The 16,532-nt window shown below is 36.7% G+C and overlaps 1 protein-coding gene and 1 pseudogene across 2 annotated transcripts in view; one reads left to right on the top strand and one right to left on the bottom strand.

The window, feature by feature from the left end:
• The window catches only part of MNAT1 (MNAT1 component of CDK activating kinase), a 200,343-nt gene that overhangs the window by 134,928 nt on the left and 48,883 nt on the right, over window positions 1-16,532 (bottom strand). For both annotated transcript variants that reach the window (XM_027570811.2, XM_027570812.2), the window contains 2 exons: window positions 10,105-10,257; window positions 8,008-8,081 (listed from right to left, as the gene is read on the bottom strand). In XM_027570811.2, the coding sequence (XP_027426612.1) occupies window positions 8,008-8,081; window positions 10,105-10,257 (227 nt within the window). The remainder of the gene's footprint in view (window positions 1-8,007; window positions 8,082-10,104; window positions 10,258-16,532) is intronic.
• Window positions 14,123-14,658, top strand: LOC113909535 (annotated as a pseudogene).

Consider the following 16,532-nt stretch of genomic DNA (forward strand, 5'->3'; position numbering starts at 1 on the left):
GATCGAGCTCCGCATCTGGGCTCCCCGCTCCGGGGGAAGCCTGCTTCTCCCTCTCCCACCCCCCCTGCTTGTGTTCCCTCTCTCGCTGTGTCTCGCTCTCTGTCAAATAAATAAATAAAATCTTTAAAAAAAACAATAAAATAAATTTAAAAAAATAAAACATTATTTACAGGTCATATAAAAATCTTTCTACTTCATATAATATGTAAACACATACACAGTGTTCTTTACTTACACTTTATCTTGCACTCAAAGACCATATTTTATATAATCTCTGTATCATCCAGACATAAGGAAAGGAGAAAAGAATTCAATGATTATCTATTCGGTTCCCAACACTATGGGGCTGTTAGCATACAAAGAATTTCCTATTTTCAAAGACTAAAGATCTCTCATTAGGGAGGTCACCCCTAACACATAAACTCAAGTAATAATACAGGACACTATAAGATCAAGTGACAACAGAGAAGAACTAAAAGTATCCTTGCTTCATGCATTAAATAGTATCTAGCACTGTGCTAGCTGTTGAAGAAGTATTTATTAAAGGAATAAACTGTAATTCCTTTCAATGGAATCAGCTACCAATTAACCCTACTAAAACAAAGTTCTGATTATGTCATTCAGTCACTCAGTTCACTCATTGCTTCTGCTTCCACAATGCCTTGAAAAGGGAAAATCCAATCTTATCTCTTACAATGCTTTTCCCCTCTCTACTCTGTGAGTTCTGCAGATTCCTCAGAGCCTCTTCAAGAACCAATGGAAAGAAAGACTAAGCAATTCCAACCCGAGAGGTTTTGCTTCATTTGCCTGCTTGAAGTGATCCCTTCAAAATTTTGCTTGAAGAATACACTCTACATACTGTGTATCAAGTATCTATGAAGTACATATGACAGGCACTATGTCCAGCATCTGGTCTAATTATATCACTTAATCCTCCCAATAACCTTATGAGATAGGTACTTCTATTACTCACTTTACAGATAAGGTTTAAAGACATTAAATAACTACATCCAAGTTATATAGCCAGTAAATGTTGTAACTAGGATTTTAACATAGGCTATCTGATTCCAAAGCCTGAACTTTTATCTACAACACTAGTTGTATTGTTTCTCTCAATGCCTGAAAAACACTGGTAGCACAGTTCAACTCTTCCTCTGCACCTGTACAGGCTCCATACTTTTCGACCTCCATACTTGTGATCATCCTGCTCCCAGAGAACCCATATCTTAGTACCAACCTCAACCCAGAACTGTGGATATCCATATCTGGCCCACCTTTCTATATGCAGCTTAATCACCAGCTCTTCTTTGTAACTCACTCTGCAGGTACAATCTCTCCATCCCTGAATGCCCACAATACACTGCTTAATATCATACTGGTGGCACTTATCCACTTTCTACCCTATAGAATTATTTTCAATGTACATATCTATTTGACCTAATAGAGTGTTCACTGAGGGCAGATTGTAGGTCTGATTCATCTTTATCACTTCCAACACTTCAATAAAATATTTCCAGTACATACCCATTAAAATGACCAAAATCCAATACACTGACAACACCAAATGCTGACATGGAAATGGAGGAACAAGAACTCTCGTTCATTGCAGAATCAATGCAAAATGACACAACACTTTGGGAGACAATTTATTTCTTACAAAATTAAACATACTCTTACCATTTTATCCAACAATCACACTCCTTTGTATTAATCCAAAGGAACTGAAAACTATGTCCACACAAAAACCTGTACACAAATGTTTATAGCAGCTTTATTCATAATTGCCAAAGCATGGAAGCAACCAAGATGTTCTTCAGTAGGTTAATGGATAAATTGTGGTACATCCAGACAATGAAATATTATTCAGCACTAAAACGAGCTATCAAATCATGAAAAGACAAGGAGGAACCATAAATGCATATTATTGCTAAGTCAAAGAAGCCAATTTGAGAAGGCTACATACTATATGATTCCAACTACATGACAATCTAAAAAAGGTAAATCTACAAAGACAGAAAAAGATCAATGGTTGCCAGAAGTCAGGGGAGGAAGAAGGGACAAATAGGCAGAACACGGAATTTTAGGGCAGTGAAATTATTCTGTAAAATACCATAATGGTGGATACATGTCATTATATATTTGTCCAAATCCATAAAATGTACAACATGAAGAGTAAGCTCTCGTATAAACTATGGTCTTAGAGCAATAATGATATGTCAATGTAGGCTCATCGATTATAACATATTTACCACGCTGGTGGGGGGATGTTGATAGCAGGGAAGTCTGTGCATGAGTGGGGCAGGTGGTATATGGGAACTCTGTACCTTCCACTTAATTTTGCTATGACTCTAAAACTGCTCTAAAAAATAAAGTTTATTTAAAAAAAAAAAGGAATTCCCCATCTGGTAAGAGCTCAAGAAATAGTTGGGAATTACCATAAGAGAGGAAAAAAAAATAAACCAATGTTAATGTTTATTACTACCTTTATAATTATAGATTTCATTAAAATGATCTTTATAATTACAGAATTGAATTCTACAGAATGGCAAAGCAAGGAGATATAAAGTACATGAAAAAAATTATCTTGGTTTCTTTTGGTTATAAATCTGAGAAGTAAAGGTAATCAAATTGATATCCTACATTGAACTCTAACAAAATATTTAGAGCAGTTAAGGAAAACAAAAAGTTTATCAGCAAGCTAGCCAGGGTACTACTGATTTAAATTTTCTATTAAGTAGAACCCAGAAATAGGTAAAGTTGAATCCTAAGCGAAATTTATCTGTATACAACTTTCTTTTATGCTTATTAAAAACTTTGTAATCAATTCCAATAAAACTAAAATAACCAATTTATTTCATTTTTTCATTTAGAAACCCAAGGTAATAGCAATAGATACAAATTTATAATCATAAATAATACAAATTGCTTCCTTTAAAAAGAAAAAAAATAAGTTTTTTTAAAAAGTAAAGTACTATTTTAAAAACTTTTCAGATAAAGCAAGTCTCATTCATGCCATAATGAATCAGGTTGGTATAACAGTCTTGAAGAAAAAAGAATACAAGATAATTTTCTATAACAATCATTTGCCCCTTTATCTGGCTGCCGGTTTAGCTCAGATGTTGACCTGCCTTTAGTCAAGTATTAAAAGGCAACAAAAAACCTATTGTATTTTCTGAAAGATTTAATGTTATTTAAGTACAATTTTGAAGTCTTTTTGACATCCAGAATTTATAGTTAAAGCCCTTAGGACTTTCTCACCCTTTCAAAATAAGCATACCCTGAACCAAAAGAATAATCTATTTATTATGAAACTAAGAACAAACCTTTGAGATAATCCCTGTGGCCAAAAGGAACAAGAATTTTTATGTTTAGATTGTCATAACCAGAGAAAGGAGCCTATTGTTTATGCTATAAGAAAGTTCATCTTCATGTGTGCCCCTTCTATTGTAATTTTATGCCATTTTTCAAAATTACAGTATCTTAAAATTTTTATATTTGTGATATTGAAAGGATTCAAAATGAAATTTATTTAACCAAATGACCAATCCCCAATTTATAAATCCTCACTGACTCCTTAGCCACCCTACCAACTCTATTCTTCTCACTCTAAGCCTAAGCATCTTCAATAGCACCCTTCGACCTTTATTATTGAGTTCAATCTTTTTTTTTTTAAGATTTTATTTATTTATTTGACAGAGGGAGACACAGTGAGAGAGGGAGCACAAGCAGGGGGAGTGGAAGAGGGAGACGCAGGCTTCCCACCTAACAGGGAGCCCGATGCGGGGCTCAATCCCAGGACCCTGGGATCATGACCCGAGCAAGCCGAAGGCAGACGCCCAACAACTGAGGCACCCAGGTGCCCCAAGTTTGATCTTCTTTAAGGTTCTTCAAAATATGGCCCCAATCCACTTCTTTTTCTTTCATCTCCTACTATTTCCCCAATTAGCACCCCATGTTCTAGACTCAGATTAGTAACTACTCTGAGACTAGCAAGCACTTTCACGGATCTGAGAGTCAGAAAAACCTATGTTCAAAATTTGGCTCCATTATTTACCAGCAATGTAATCCTGAGTATAATACCTCTTCTCCATATGCGAAATAAGGGATAAAAGTGCCTCTCTCAGAGTTGTGAAAATTATTCGAGATAATGTGAATACAGCATAGTCTGGCACTTAACATGTGCCCATTAAATTAACATTTTATACTTTTGATTAACACAGAGATCCAATACCGATATCACAGACACTGAATTAATCATCTTTGAAAGCATGAATAAAACACAAAGTAGATAGCTACTAAAACAAGATTTTAAAAGAAAGTTTTATTTATACCATAACAAAACAATGACACACAACTAAGAGGTGGAGCCACACCCTAACAAAACTTCAAAGAGCTAAAACTATTCTTTCTCTCATTGCTTCACTCTCCGCCCAACAAAACAATAAAAAATACTGCCTGTCCTCCAGCTTTTATTTTCTTGATTAATACCATCCTACTCCTAAGGTCATCAATTTAACTCATCCCTGCCTGCTCCTTCTACCTCACCACCTATATCAAATTAGTCCTTGAATATTCTGTCTAAAACATCCCCTTTATCTATTCCACTCCCCTACTACTTATTCGAAGCTCTCATTACTTCTCATCCAAATTGCTGTAACAGCCCCTTAAAAATGTTCCCAGACTCAATGATTTCCTGTCAATATTCCACATCGCCACCACACTATCGCGCTGGCTCACTATTGACCATAGAATAAAATCTTACCCTGACAGCCTAGCTTGCAAAGTTCTCATTAACCCAGATCTAGTCTGTTTCTCAAGCCTCATTTCTAGTAATTCCCCATGTTCTACTTACCTATAACATTAGTTGCTCATTCTCCAACATATTCAATACCCTTATATCTCTGCTAATTTTGTCTTTTGCTAGAAATGTTCTTCCATCCTCTTCCCACCTGGTAAACTCCTATACCATCTTTTAAGGTCAAATTCAAATATGACCTCTTCTCTGATCAAACTATACTTCTATTTCTCAATGTTGAATTAATTGTTTGTTATCTGTATTCCCATAACACTTTACAAATAAATGCCTATACTACTTTGGCATTATATTTTAGTTATTAGTTTACACAATTATTTCCCCCTTTAGAGTTTGAACTTACTGAAGGCAAAGATCATATATGCCCTGCAAGTAAAGTAGTTCACATAGAACAATTAATATCTGCTAAATTGAAGTTCAGAAAATAAACTCTAAGTCAAAGAGGCTAGACCCCAAATTTCATCAATATTTTCAAATACAATCAGAACTGCTCTTCATCCAGCATGATCAAGATTAGTAGCTGATTACTTACAAAAGTCTGTTAAGGGAGGGAAAGACACATACACACTCCTTAAATATTTTAACCTAAAACATATATAGTAAGTACATTCTCTAACTTAATGACCTATAGCCAATGTCTAGTCTTTAATTAGTTTCTTTAATTGCTTCTTTCTTATATAAACCATACTTGTCATCTATATTGTTCAGTTTCCATTTTCTAAAGTGGAGTAAGAACTTGAGAAGCAGAATCCTTCAGAAGGTGTGCACTTTTTTTCCCAACCATATAAACTACTTAATTAAATTACATAATTACAAGTAAAATAAATAAGAAGGCCTGGTTACCAATGCAAACAACTCTCAGTATATAAATGAACTGGTGAGAGAAGTACAGAGATGTACTTGTCATCTTCTAATGAACACGGTTCATCACGTATTCATTATGCTTTGGACTTCAATCAGTATATTTTATGGAAGGACTGGGAAATGTCAGTTACCCCAGTGGGTCAATTAAGTGGAGCTAAGTTAAGAAATCTTCAACACAACTGCAACTGAAGACAGTCCTTCATGAATATACATGATAGCAGAATCACTTTCAAATTAAATGCTCTGAGCCACCGTTTTCTTATCTGTTAAGGAAAGGACTACATATGGTATAGCTGTAATAGCCAGACTTGCTCTTACCTGTCAATCATGGCTCCTGCTTCTGGACATAAACATGGTCTTACCTATGGGCCCCCAGTTGTTCATATCTTCCAACTAATTCATCCCATAGAAAAAATATGTATGTTTAAAAATAATGGCTCAACCAGAACCTTATTCTAGAATCAAGATCCCCACCTCCCTTCCCCACCTTCTTTGTCCATCGGTTTCTTTAGATTATCCATCCTACCTTCCTACTTGGACTTGTAACCATGTATTACACCTTGCTCTCTGACATCTATAATCTCCTTTCTCTTTATTACCTGACCAGACTCTTACCTAATCACATTGCCTTTAGAATAAACATGAACTGGATTTATTCCTGCTACTATCCAACTGTCTGTCCTATACTTAATATGTATATTCTATAGATCTAGTCAGAGATCTACACTTGCCCAGTTCTTAAAGATTTCTTTTGGTTTATCTTCTCAGTCAATATCATTACTTTTCTACTTTGACTTGGCACTCCCAATTCTACCACTTTTTCAACTAAAATCCAAGCCACTGATGGTTGCTAAGATTACACATAAAGTGCAATGAACACCATCAGAATGAAAAAACTATGGCCCCAAGGCACTAAATGATCCCCGAAAAAGTTTAAGTTATATTCTGTACATGCTATTTGCTATGACATAATAAATGAACTTAGATATTTTAGAAAAGTTTCCATAACAGTTGAAATAAAAAGATTCTCTGGGTTTTTCTCAGTTAATAAAGAAGTTAAAGGCATTAGAATATTCCATTCCTCAAGAGTTTAAATTTTCTAAAAATTTTCCATATAAAAACCGTCTTCTAAAGAATGATCAATCTGTTATATTCATATTTTAAATACGAAATAACATAAGTACAGCTTGGCTTCAGGTTTGAGAGAAGAGTAAAAAAGATGATTTAATTCTCTAAGTCTCATTCTTATTTTACAGTCTGTAATTTTTGTCTCATTTCCAAACCTGCATTGGTTAATAATAATTATGGCAGCTATAAAAAAACATTAACTTTTTAAATTGATGTATAACAACTTCCAGGCTTTTTAACATCTCTGAAATCTTATTTAAGAAAGCAAAAAGAATTCTTTCTGGGCGCCCGGGGTGGCTCAGTTGGTTAAGCGACTGCCTTCAGCTCAGGTCATGATCCCAGGGTCCTGGGATTGAGTCCCACATCAGTCTCCCTGCTTGGCAGGGAGCCTGCTTCTCTCTCTGCCTCTGCCTGCCACTCCCCCTGCTTGTGCTCTGTCAAATAAAGAAATAAAAAAATCTTTAAAAAAAAATAATTCTTTCTTTTGATGAACATTTCCTTTTAACTAATCACAAAAGAAAGAAAAGGAGCTAAGATTACTCTAAACTCTGAGTCTAGAATAATACTAAATAAAAGAATGCCACTTCAATAGTCAACTGCTTCAAACTATTTTCAAACTACTGTATGCACAGAGACATAAATGATAACATATGGCTTTAGTCACCATAGGCAGATAACAGAAATCCTATTTTTAAAAAATCTGTGTACTTTTTCCTTGTGTTGACTCTAATACCTCCTCAACATAAAAATGATATATACAGATACAGCCTTTCTTCCCAGCTATAAACTGATACTACTGCGGCGGCTGGGTGGCTCAGTCGGTTAAGTGTCTGCCTTTGGTTCCAGTCATGATCTCGGGGTCCTGGGATCAAGCTCTGTGTGCTTGCTTCTCCTCTCTCTCTGCCACTCCCCTGCTTGTGCTCTCTCTCTCTCAAATAAATAAATAAAATCTTGGGGGGAAAAAAAACAGTGATACCATTTTCCCTGAGACAAAATGTTTATTATTTAAGTATGTCCTTTACTTAAGTATGGCTTCAATTTAACAAACATGATTCAAGTACAACAGAAAGTAAATAGATAAAACATCAGCTATCACAATAAAACTTGTCAGAGATTTTATATGAGATGTTTATATTTTAGGCATCTAAAAGATAAAAGCATACAGGGTAGCACACCAAAAGTACAAGCATCAAAAAACATACCAATTTCTTCCACTTCTTCCAGGAAATCATTATACTCTCTTAGACTAGGAAAGTCTTCTTCTCTTTTATTGTATCTTTAATAGAAAAAAAAATTCAACACATTACATATCTCTTGCTTTCAATATTATCTAATTGGTTTGTTTCTTCTTACATATTTTATTCATGATACATAGAAAAGCACTGATTACTTACTGGGTAAAACACTGTTTTCTTGACACCATGTTTATAACTAGACCAAGAATGTTGTTCTTAAATTCTTACGATTACAGAGAAGGAATAGAATTAAGAGAGAATGATAAAATATGTTAAATCCTTCTAAAACTTAAGGAAAAGAAAGAAATTAGGAGCCTGATTTACTTCTTATAGATTTGCTAATTTTCAGAAAGCTAAAAATTAATTCAAAAAACACCTTCCAATTTTTCATGACAACTATAGTCTAAAGAATATCAGATCAGGAAATTCTATAAATATTGTAATGTACCTGTGAAGAATTAGAAAACTACAAGGGATCAATAAAAAAAAAAAAAATTAATATAAAAGAGACTATCTAGGGCTCCTGGGTGGCTCAGTCGGTTAAATGCCTGCCTTTGGCTCAAGTCATGATCCCAAGACCCTGAGATTGAGCCCCGCATCAGGCTCCTTGCTGGGTGGGGAGTCTGCTTCTCCCTCTACATCACCCCCTGCTTGTGCTCTCTTTCTCTCTCTCAGCTCTCTCTCATGCTCTTGCTCTCTCTCAAATAAATAAATAAAATCTTTAAAAAAAATAAAATAAAAGAGACTATCTCCCAGAAGCAATACAAGTAATAAAAGAGCAGCCTGGGACATTGATAAAGTAACACAGGTTAAGTACCTAGAAAGATGCTGCTAAAACACTGGTGACCTAGGCGGCACCTGGGTGGCATAGTCAGTTGGGGATCCAACTCTTGCTTCTGGCTCAGGTCACAATCTCAGGGTTATGAGATGGAGCCCCACATCAGGCTCTGTGCTGAGCATGGAGTCTGCTTGAGAGTCTCTCTTCCTCTCCCCGCCCCTCCCACTTCTGCACTCACTTTCTCTCTCTCTCTCTAATAAATAAATCTTTAAAACACTGGTGACCTAGGTTGAAACATATATCACCAAAAAATATAATAGTAATACATTAAGTTTATATATTAATTTGTTAAACTTCAAAAACAATAAGGTGACTTTTAATAAAAGGACAGATAAAATAAAACCCAAAATTGTTCACAAACAGTAAAAACTAGGGGTACCTAGGTGGCTCAGTCGGTTAAGCATCTGCCTTCAGCTCAGGTCATGATCCTGGGATCCTGGGATCCTGGGATCCTGGGATCCTGGGATAAAGCCCTGCATCGGGCTCCCTGCTCAGCGGGGAGTGTGCTTCTCCCTTTCCCGCTGCCCCTCTCCCTGCTTGTGTGCTCTCTCTCTCTCTCTCAAATAAATAAAATCTTAAAAAAAAAAGAGAGTAAAAACTAAATCATGAATGAAAAAGATAATGTTAAAAATATATTATGTACACACACAGATATATATGAAAATAAATTATAGCTAACACATTATTTTCTCTAGCACACTTCAAATCTCAACTTAAATGATACCTTCACAGGCCCCACCTGATATCAGTGACCCACACCAACACTCAGTCACTAACTTCGTAACATTCTTCTCAATTTATAATCATACAGTTGTTTAGTTTGCCTGTTTTATTATCTCCATGCTATGCTATACTACTATACTGTAAGCCTTATAAGGGCAAGGTTCATAGCTATTTCACTCATTTCATACCTAATGCCTAATATGAATAACACAGCATTCACACACAGTAGGTACTCAATGTGTATTTAACTAAATTAAAAAATAAATAGTAAATAAACAAATTGTAAAGCTATCTTCAAAATGATCTACTCTTCTCTAACAAAGGCTAGTTAACTATTCTTCAAGTACTTAATAAATTTCTGTTGAACAAATGCATAGACGAATTTGTGCATTTATTCACTTGCCAAACTGTCCATATTTCCATCCGTAAATAATTATAGCAATTATTGAAATAATACTTAAAGTCCTCTTTGTATACTGAATCATTCAAACAATAATAGTTACATTTTTAGGACTTTTTTCCGAATCTCAACCTCCTTGTCCACAGTAGGATCTTCAAAGAGTTGTACTCTGAAGTTGCTCTTTCTAAGTGGAGTGCCACACTCAGGACAGTTTCCAGCTCCTCTCATAAACAGTAAATCCACACAACTTTCACACCTGTAAGGAGAAAATACAAGGTAACCTTTAAGCCAATACTCAAATCCACAACAATTTGTATATAGTTTACCTTTTTTGTTGTTATTTTGGTGGTTTTTTGTTTGGGTGCGTTTTTCTGGCAGGGGAGCAGAGATAAGAATATTAATCATTGCTACTTAAAAATCTCACACACAAAAAAAAAAACTTTTAGAAATTTATTTTCATTTGGAGCTTATATTTTAGACATAGGTACCCCAAGGGATACCAGTTTCATTTTACAAATTAAACAAATTTACAAATTAAAAGAAATTGTGTTGGGGGCTATTCAGATTCAGAGGTAGCAGGATAGGGAAAAGTCAAGAGAGGCATGTAAAAGAATGGTCTGTGGTCACCTCCATTTTCAGTCCAGTAACACTCTTAGATCTAGGCAAGAGAAGCCTCTACCAAAGGCCTACACTTTAAAGCACTCTGCATATCACAATCACTAAAACAAAGACTTTTTTCTTCTCTTTCAGCCTTATAAGAAGTTGGTGTTTTTGTTGTTGTTGATTTGTCTTTTGTGTTTTTTTTTTGAAAGTTCAGTAAGCAATCGAGCAAATGGAAATTATAAGGGAGAGGCGATAGTTGAAAGAGGTCTTCCCCACCCCCGCCCCGCCCCAGGCCAAAGGAGAAGGAACTGATGGTACCCCAGTATCTACAGAGAAAACAGAAAAATCACCACAGCTTCTGCCCTGAGAAATCATAGAAGGAACGGTTCCTCATAAAAACTTTCATCAGTTAAAGCTGTCTGCCCCAAATCCACCAGAAGGACTGCCTAGGAAAGCCATGTTTCCCAGATACCTGCATTCCCTTCTTTCTTCTTGGGAAGTGCAATTTGGGGAAGAGTTTAGAATTTCCTGGAAGTCTTGAGTTGGAAAAACAAGGACCTAAAGAGGTTAACCTCTCTATACTGGATTCCTAGGAACCTGAGACAATCATTTCACACTGTTTTTGATGGGTCCAGGCACCACTCAACCATCCTTGCCCTGTCCCAAGATATCCATGCTACTAATCAGACTAACAAGTAGAAAGGCTGGCTATAAGAAAACAACAGTTCCTTTAGCCTCTGGGTCTTGAGGATGCAGCCCTGGGAAGTAAGTGGACAGCATGGGAACTCAAGACTGTGCCAAGGGTGTAGCTTGGTTCTTAAACAATATTTAAACATTTTGATATACAGTCCTCTGGTTGCAATCTTGCCCAATTCCACATACGCTAGGGCTACACCAGCCCTAATCACTTCTTTCTTAGCATTACCTGAAACTATTTTTTTAAGATTTTATTTATTTATTTATTCATGAGAAACAGAGAGAGGCAGAGGGAGAAGCAGGCTTCCCACAGAGTAGGGAGCCCAACAGGGGACTCGATCCCAGGACCCCAAGATCATGACCTGAGCCAAAGGCAGACGCTTAACCAACTAAGCCACCCAGGTGCCCTGAAATAATTTATGCGTTGATTTTCTGTAACCTCTATGAGGATGGAGGATGTATTTACACTTCATGAGAGCAGGAATCTGGCCTACCTGTTCTCTATCCCCAGTGCCTGACAGATAATAAGTACTCAAAAACCTACACATAATAAAAAAATGAATAAAGAGGGGAAAAGAGAAAATCTAATGAGCAAGGGGAACATTTATTTCTTCCAGGTATGTAGCTGACACGTGGAATAAGCTAAATGAAAAGAATGACATAGGGAAATAAGAATTTTTAAGGTTATTAGTAAAATAACATTGACCTTTGTGTATTTCTATCTTAACAGTGCCATCAAATATTAGAGGGGAAAAAAATTCCTAAGAGAACACAGATCACAGCTGTCATTATCATGATCAACAAAACCCCAGAAAATTCACTTTAGGATTCGGAAGATTGGGAGTGGTACATTTCCCCTAATCTTTGTGGTTAGAGAAAGTGAAATCTAACTACAGAGGTTGAAAATGAGCACACTTTGGGGGCCTGGGTGGCTCAGTTGTTAAGCGTCTGCCTTCGGCTCAGGTCGTGATCCCAGGGTCCTGGGATCGAGCCCCGCATCGGGCTCCCTGCTCAGCGGGAAGCCTGCTTCTCCCTCTCCCTCTGCCTGCAGCTCCCCCTGCTTATACTGTTTCTCTCTCTCTCTCTCTCTCTGTCAATAAATAAAATAAAATCTTTAAAAAAAAAAAAAGAAAATGAGCACACTTTAAAACTACACTAACTAGGGGTGCCTGGATAGCTCAGTCGGTTGAGCCTCTGACTCTTGGTTTCGGGTCAGGTCACAATATCAGGGTCGTGGGATTGAGCCCCGGGCTGGGCTCTGCGCTGAGCCAGAGTCAGCTTAGGATTCTCTCTCTCTTCTCCCTCTCTAAAATAAATAAATAAATCTTTTAAAAAATAAATAAATAAAACTATACTGACTAAAGATATTTATAAGCAAGGAGCCATCTAAAATACTCAAAAAAAAAAAAAAATCAAACCACAAATAATATTCTGTATTTCAATGCCCTGGAGAGTAGACTCAGTTGATAATTCATTTAACAAGGTAATACAGGGGCGCCTGGGTGGCTCAGTCGGTTAAGCTGAGGTCATGACCTCCAGGTCCTGGGATGGAGCCCCGCAAAGGGCTTCCTGCTCAGCAGGGAGTCTCCTTCTTTCTCTCTCTCGCTCTCTCTCTCTCTCTCCCTGCCCTCCCCACCACTCGTTCTCTCTAATAAAATCTTTTTAAAAAATGTTAAAAAACAAGGTAATACAGAACACTTAAATATTTCTAAAAGTTATATACTAGATATATTGTTTCCACAATCAGTTCTGTATCTCTACTTTTTAAAAAACTGCTTTAAATCATAAGGATTAACAGTATATAAGAATTTTTAAAATAATTTATTTTCCTATACAACGTTTTCCCTTTCTGATTTTAACTGCTATAAGAACAAATAACTCTTTTCTTAGAGTTCAAATATATAAACACACAGGGGAAAAAAATTAAAGGTCCACTTCATTCTATTCTCTATCTCACTTCCCACAAGTAACATACTACTTTTAGAGTTTATGTGACCAATCTTTTTCTACATATTTATGAAATACATATTTACAAAGTATTTACACGAAAATCAGTTATATAAAAAAGAACAAAAGAAAAAGTTAATAATTGCTAGTTCACTGCATCTGGCAACAGAGCAACCGAAACAGCAGTATTTGGATAATCTTTGGCCTCCAAGAATGCAAGAAAGTTTTTCATACAAAATCTTGTATTTTCCAGAGCACAGGAAAATTTGCTGGAAAAACCTAAATCCTTAGTCATTACCCACTCCCAAAGATATCATTATGGTTTTCTCTTGTTTTTAAAACCCAGAATGGTGCCAACCTTCTTCTCACTCTAGACAACTTATTTTTAGATTTTGTTTTCTTATATCAATATTTAACTGCTTATATTCCTTCGTCAAGATTTTTTAATTGACTTACTTGCTTTACTTTTTCAAAAGGAATTATATTTCATGCAGAAATTCAATTTATCAGGAAATACAATCATAACTTGAATGTGAAGGGGGAGGTATAGAAAGGAACCACTTTGAAATACACCAGTGCACTCTAGCCTTCTCAATAAGGCCTGCTCTAGGGTGAAACTACTTAACCAAAGCCTAACCAGCTGGGGTATTATCAGAGCCTAACTAAACTGGGAGAAGGTAAATAATGAACTGCAGCCAAGTCTAGCCATCCAGTCCATCTAACTAGAAGGGAAAAAAAACTTTGAAACACTTGTGAACTTCACAGTCCAGAAGCATAGGCTCACTAAAATCCTGAGACGTAATCACAAGAATAGAGACCACTTGAGTTGCAGTCATGCTCTCCGAGTTCCTGTCTCCCTCCCCGCGCAGCCCGGGATGGCCTCCCAGAACCCTGACCCAGCTGCCGCCAGTGTCGCCGCCGCCCCACAAAGGAGCCGAGCCCAGTGGGGGCGCCGCCCGGGGCCCCGTGGACAAGAGGCTGCAGCAGGAGCTGATGACCCTCATGATGTCTGGTGACAAAGGCATCTCTGCCTTCCCTGAATCCGACAACCTTTTCAAATGGGTGGGGACCATCCATGGGGCAGCAGGCACAGTATATGAAGACCTGAGGTATAAGCTCTCCCTGGAGTTTCCCAGTGGCTACCCTTACAACCCGCCCACGGTGAAGTTCCTCACACCCTGCTACCACCGCAATGTAAACAGGGAACATCTGCCTGGACATCCTGAAGGACAAGTGGTCTGCCCTGTATAATGTCAGGACCATCCTGCTGTCCATCCAGAGCCTGCTAGGAGAACCAAACACTGATAGTCCTTTGAACACGCATACTGCCAAGCTCTGGAAAAACCCCACAGCCTTTAAGAAGTATCTGCAAGAAACCTACTCAAAGCAGGTCTCCAGCCAAGATCCCTGACTGTCCAGCCTCTTTGTGTTGTCTTTTTATTTTCTCCTTAGGTAGTCTTTCTCTTCATTTCTGTCTAGGACTCTGTATCTTAAGCTGTGGTGTCATTTTTGTTTTGTTTCTGTTTTTTAAATTAAGTCTCTGGTTGAGCCCTTGTGATGAATATTTTAAATAAATACATTGGGTTTAAAAAAAAAAAAGAGACCACTTCCCTTCCCCCCAATACCTCTCCACAACACTACTAAAGGCCTACTTAGGACAATATCTTTTACACAATACATCATATCTAGCTATCAAGAAAAACTTACAAGCCATACCAAAAGGCAGAACATAAGTGGGAGACACAGAGCAAGTTCAGAACAAGTTCAGCAAGTTCATGACAGGGATGGTAGAATTACCAAACCAGGAATATAAAACAACTATAATTAATATGTTAAGGGTTCTAACAAATGAAGTAGACAAGATATAAGAACAGGTGAGCAATGTAAACAGAGATGAAGAATGCCTTTGATGGTCTTATTAGTAGACTGGACACAGCTGAGGAAACAATCTTTGAGCAAAAAAATATACCAACAGAATCCTCGAAAACTGAAAACAAAAAAGACTGGACAAAGAGAATATGCAAGGACTGTAGAACCACAAAAAGTGTAAGATATGTGCAACTAGAACACCAGAAAGAGAAGAATGAAAGCAGAGAAGAAATGTTTGAAACAACAACTGAAAATTTCCCCTGTATTAACATCAGAGACGAAACCGAAGATCCAAAAAGTTCAGAGAACACCAAGGAAGACAAATGCCAAAAAAAAAAAAAAAAAAAAACCCAAACCAAACCAAACCAAACAAAAAACCTAGGCAGATCATTACCAAATTACAGAAAATTAGACATAAAGAAAAACATGATGAAAGAAGCCAGAGGGGAGAAAACACCTCACTTATACAGGAACAAAGATAAGAATTACATTCAACTTCTCCCCCAAAAAAACATGCAAGAGAAATAACTTAAGTGAAATATTTAAGGTGTTTACAGAAAAATACCTCCAACCTAGAATTCACTACACTGCAAAATTACCCTTTAAAAGTGAAGAAAAAAATGAATACTTTATCAGACAAACACTGAAAAAACTTATTGCCAATAGACCTGTCTAGTAGGAAGTGTTAAAAAATGTTCTTTAGAGAAAGAAAAATAACGGGCCAGAAACTCTGATCTCTACATAAGTAAAAGAAGAGCACTTGAGAAGAAATAAATGAAGGTAAAATAATAATTTTATTATTCTTAATTGATCTAACAAATAACATTTAGTTCAAAATAAAAACAGCAATAACATATTTGATTATGTAAACTTATGTATATATATTATGTGCATATATATATGTGCCTATGTATGATTATATATAAGGGAAATGAACGATAGCAATAATACAAGAAATAGGAGGAAGGAACTGGAATTATTTTGTTATTATAAGACTCACACTACTGCCCGGTTGTATAGTGTTATGTAACAGTGGATTTGGATTAGGTGTAAATGTACTATTGCAAACTCTAGGGCAGCTACTATCGAAAGTAAAAAAAAGAAGTAAGACTGATATGCTAAGGAAGAGAAAATGGAATCACATAAAATGCTCATTTAAAACCACAACAGACAGAGGCTGGGAAGATGGTGGGGTAAGAGGACCCTAAGCTCACCTCGTCCCATGAATACAATTAAAAAACACTCATATCAGCATAAATAACACAGAAAACAACCCTAAGACTGGCAGAAAAAACTCCACAACTAAAGGCAGAGGCCACATCAAAGAGGATAGGAAGGGCAGAGACATGAAGGGGAGCCAAAAGGACTGCTACATCTGGGGGTTGGAGGGAGCTGCCCACAGAAAGAGAAGTGAGA

The sequence above is a fragment of the Zalophus californianus genome, chromosome 6, assembly GCF_009762305.2.
Source record: "Zalophus californianus isolate mZalCal1 chromosome 6, mZalCal1.pri.v2, whole genome shotgun sequence".
In the NCBI taxonomy this organism is placed as follows: domain Eukaryota; kingdom Metazoa; phylum Chordata; class Mammalia; order Carnivora; family Otariidae; genus Zalophus; species Zalophus californianus.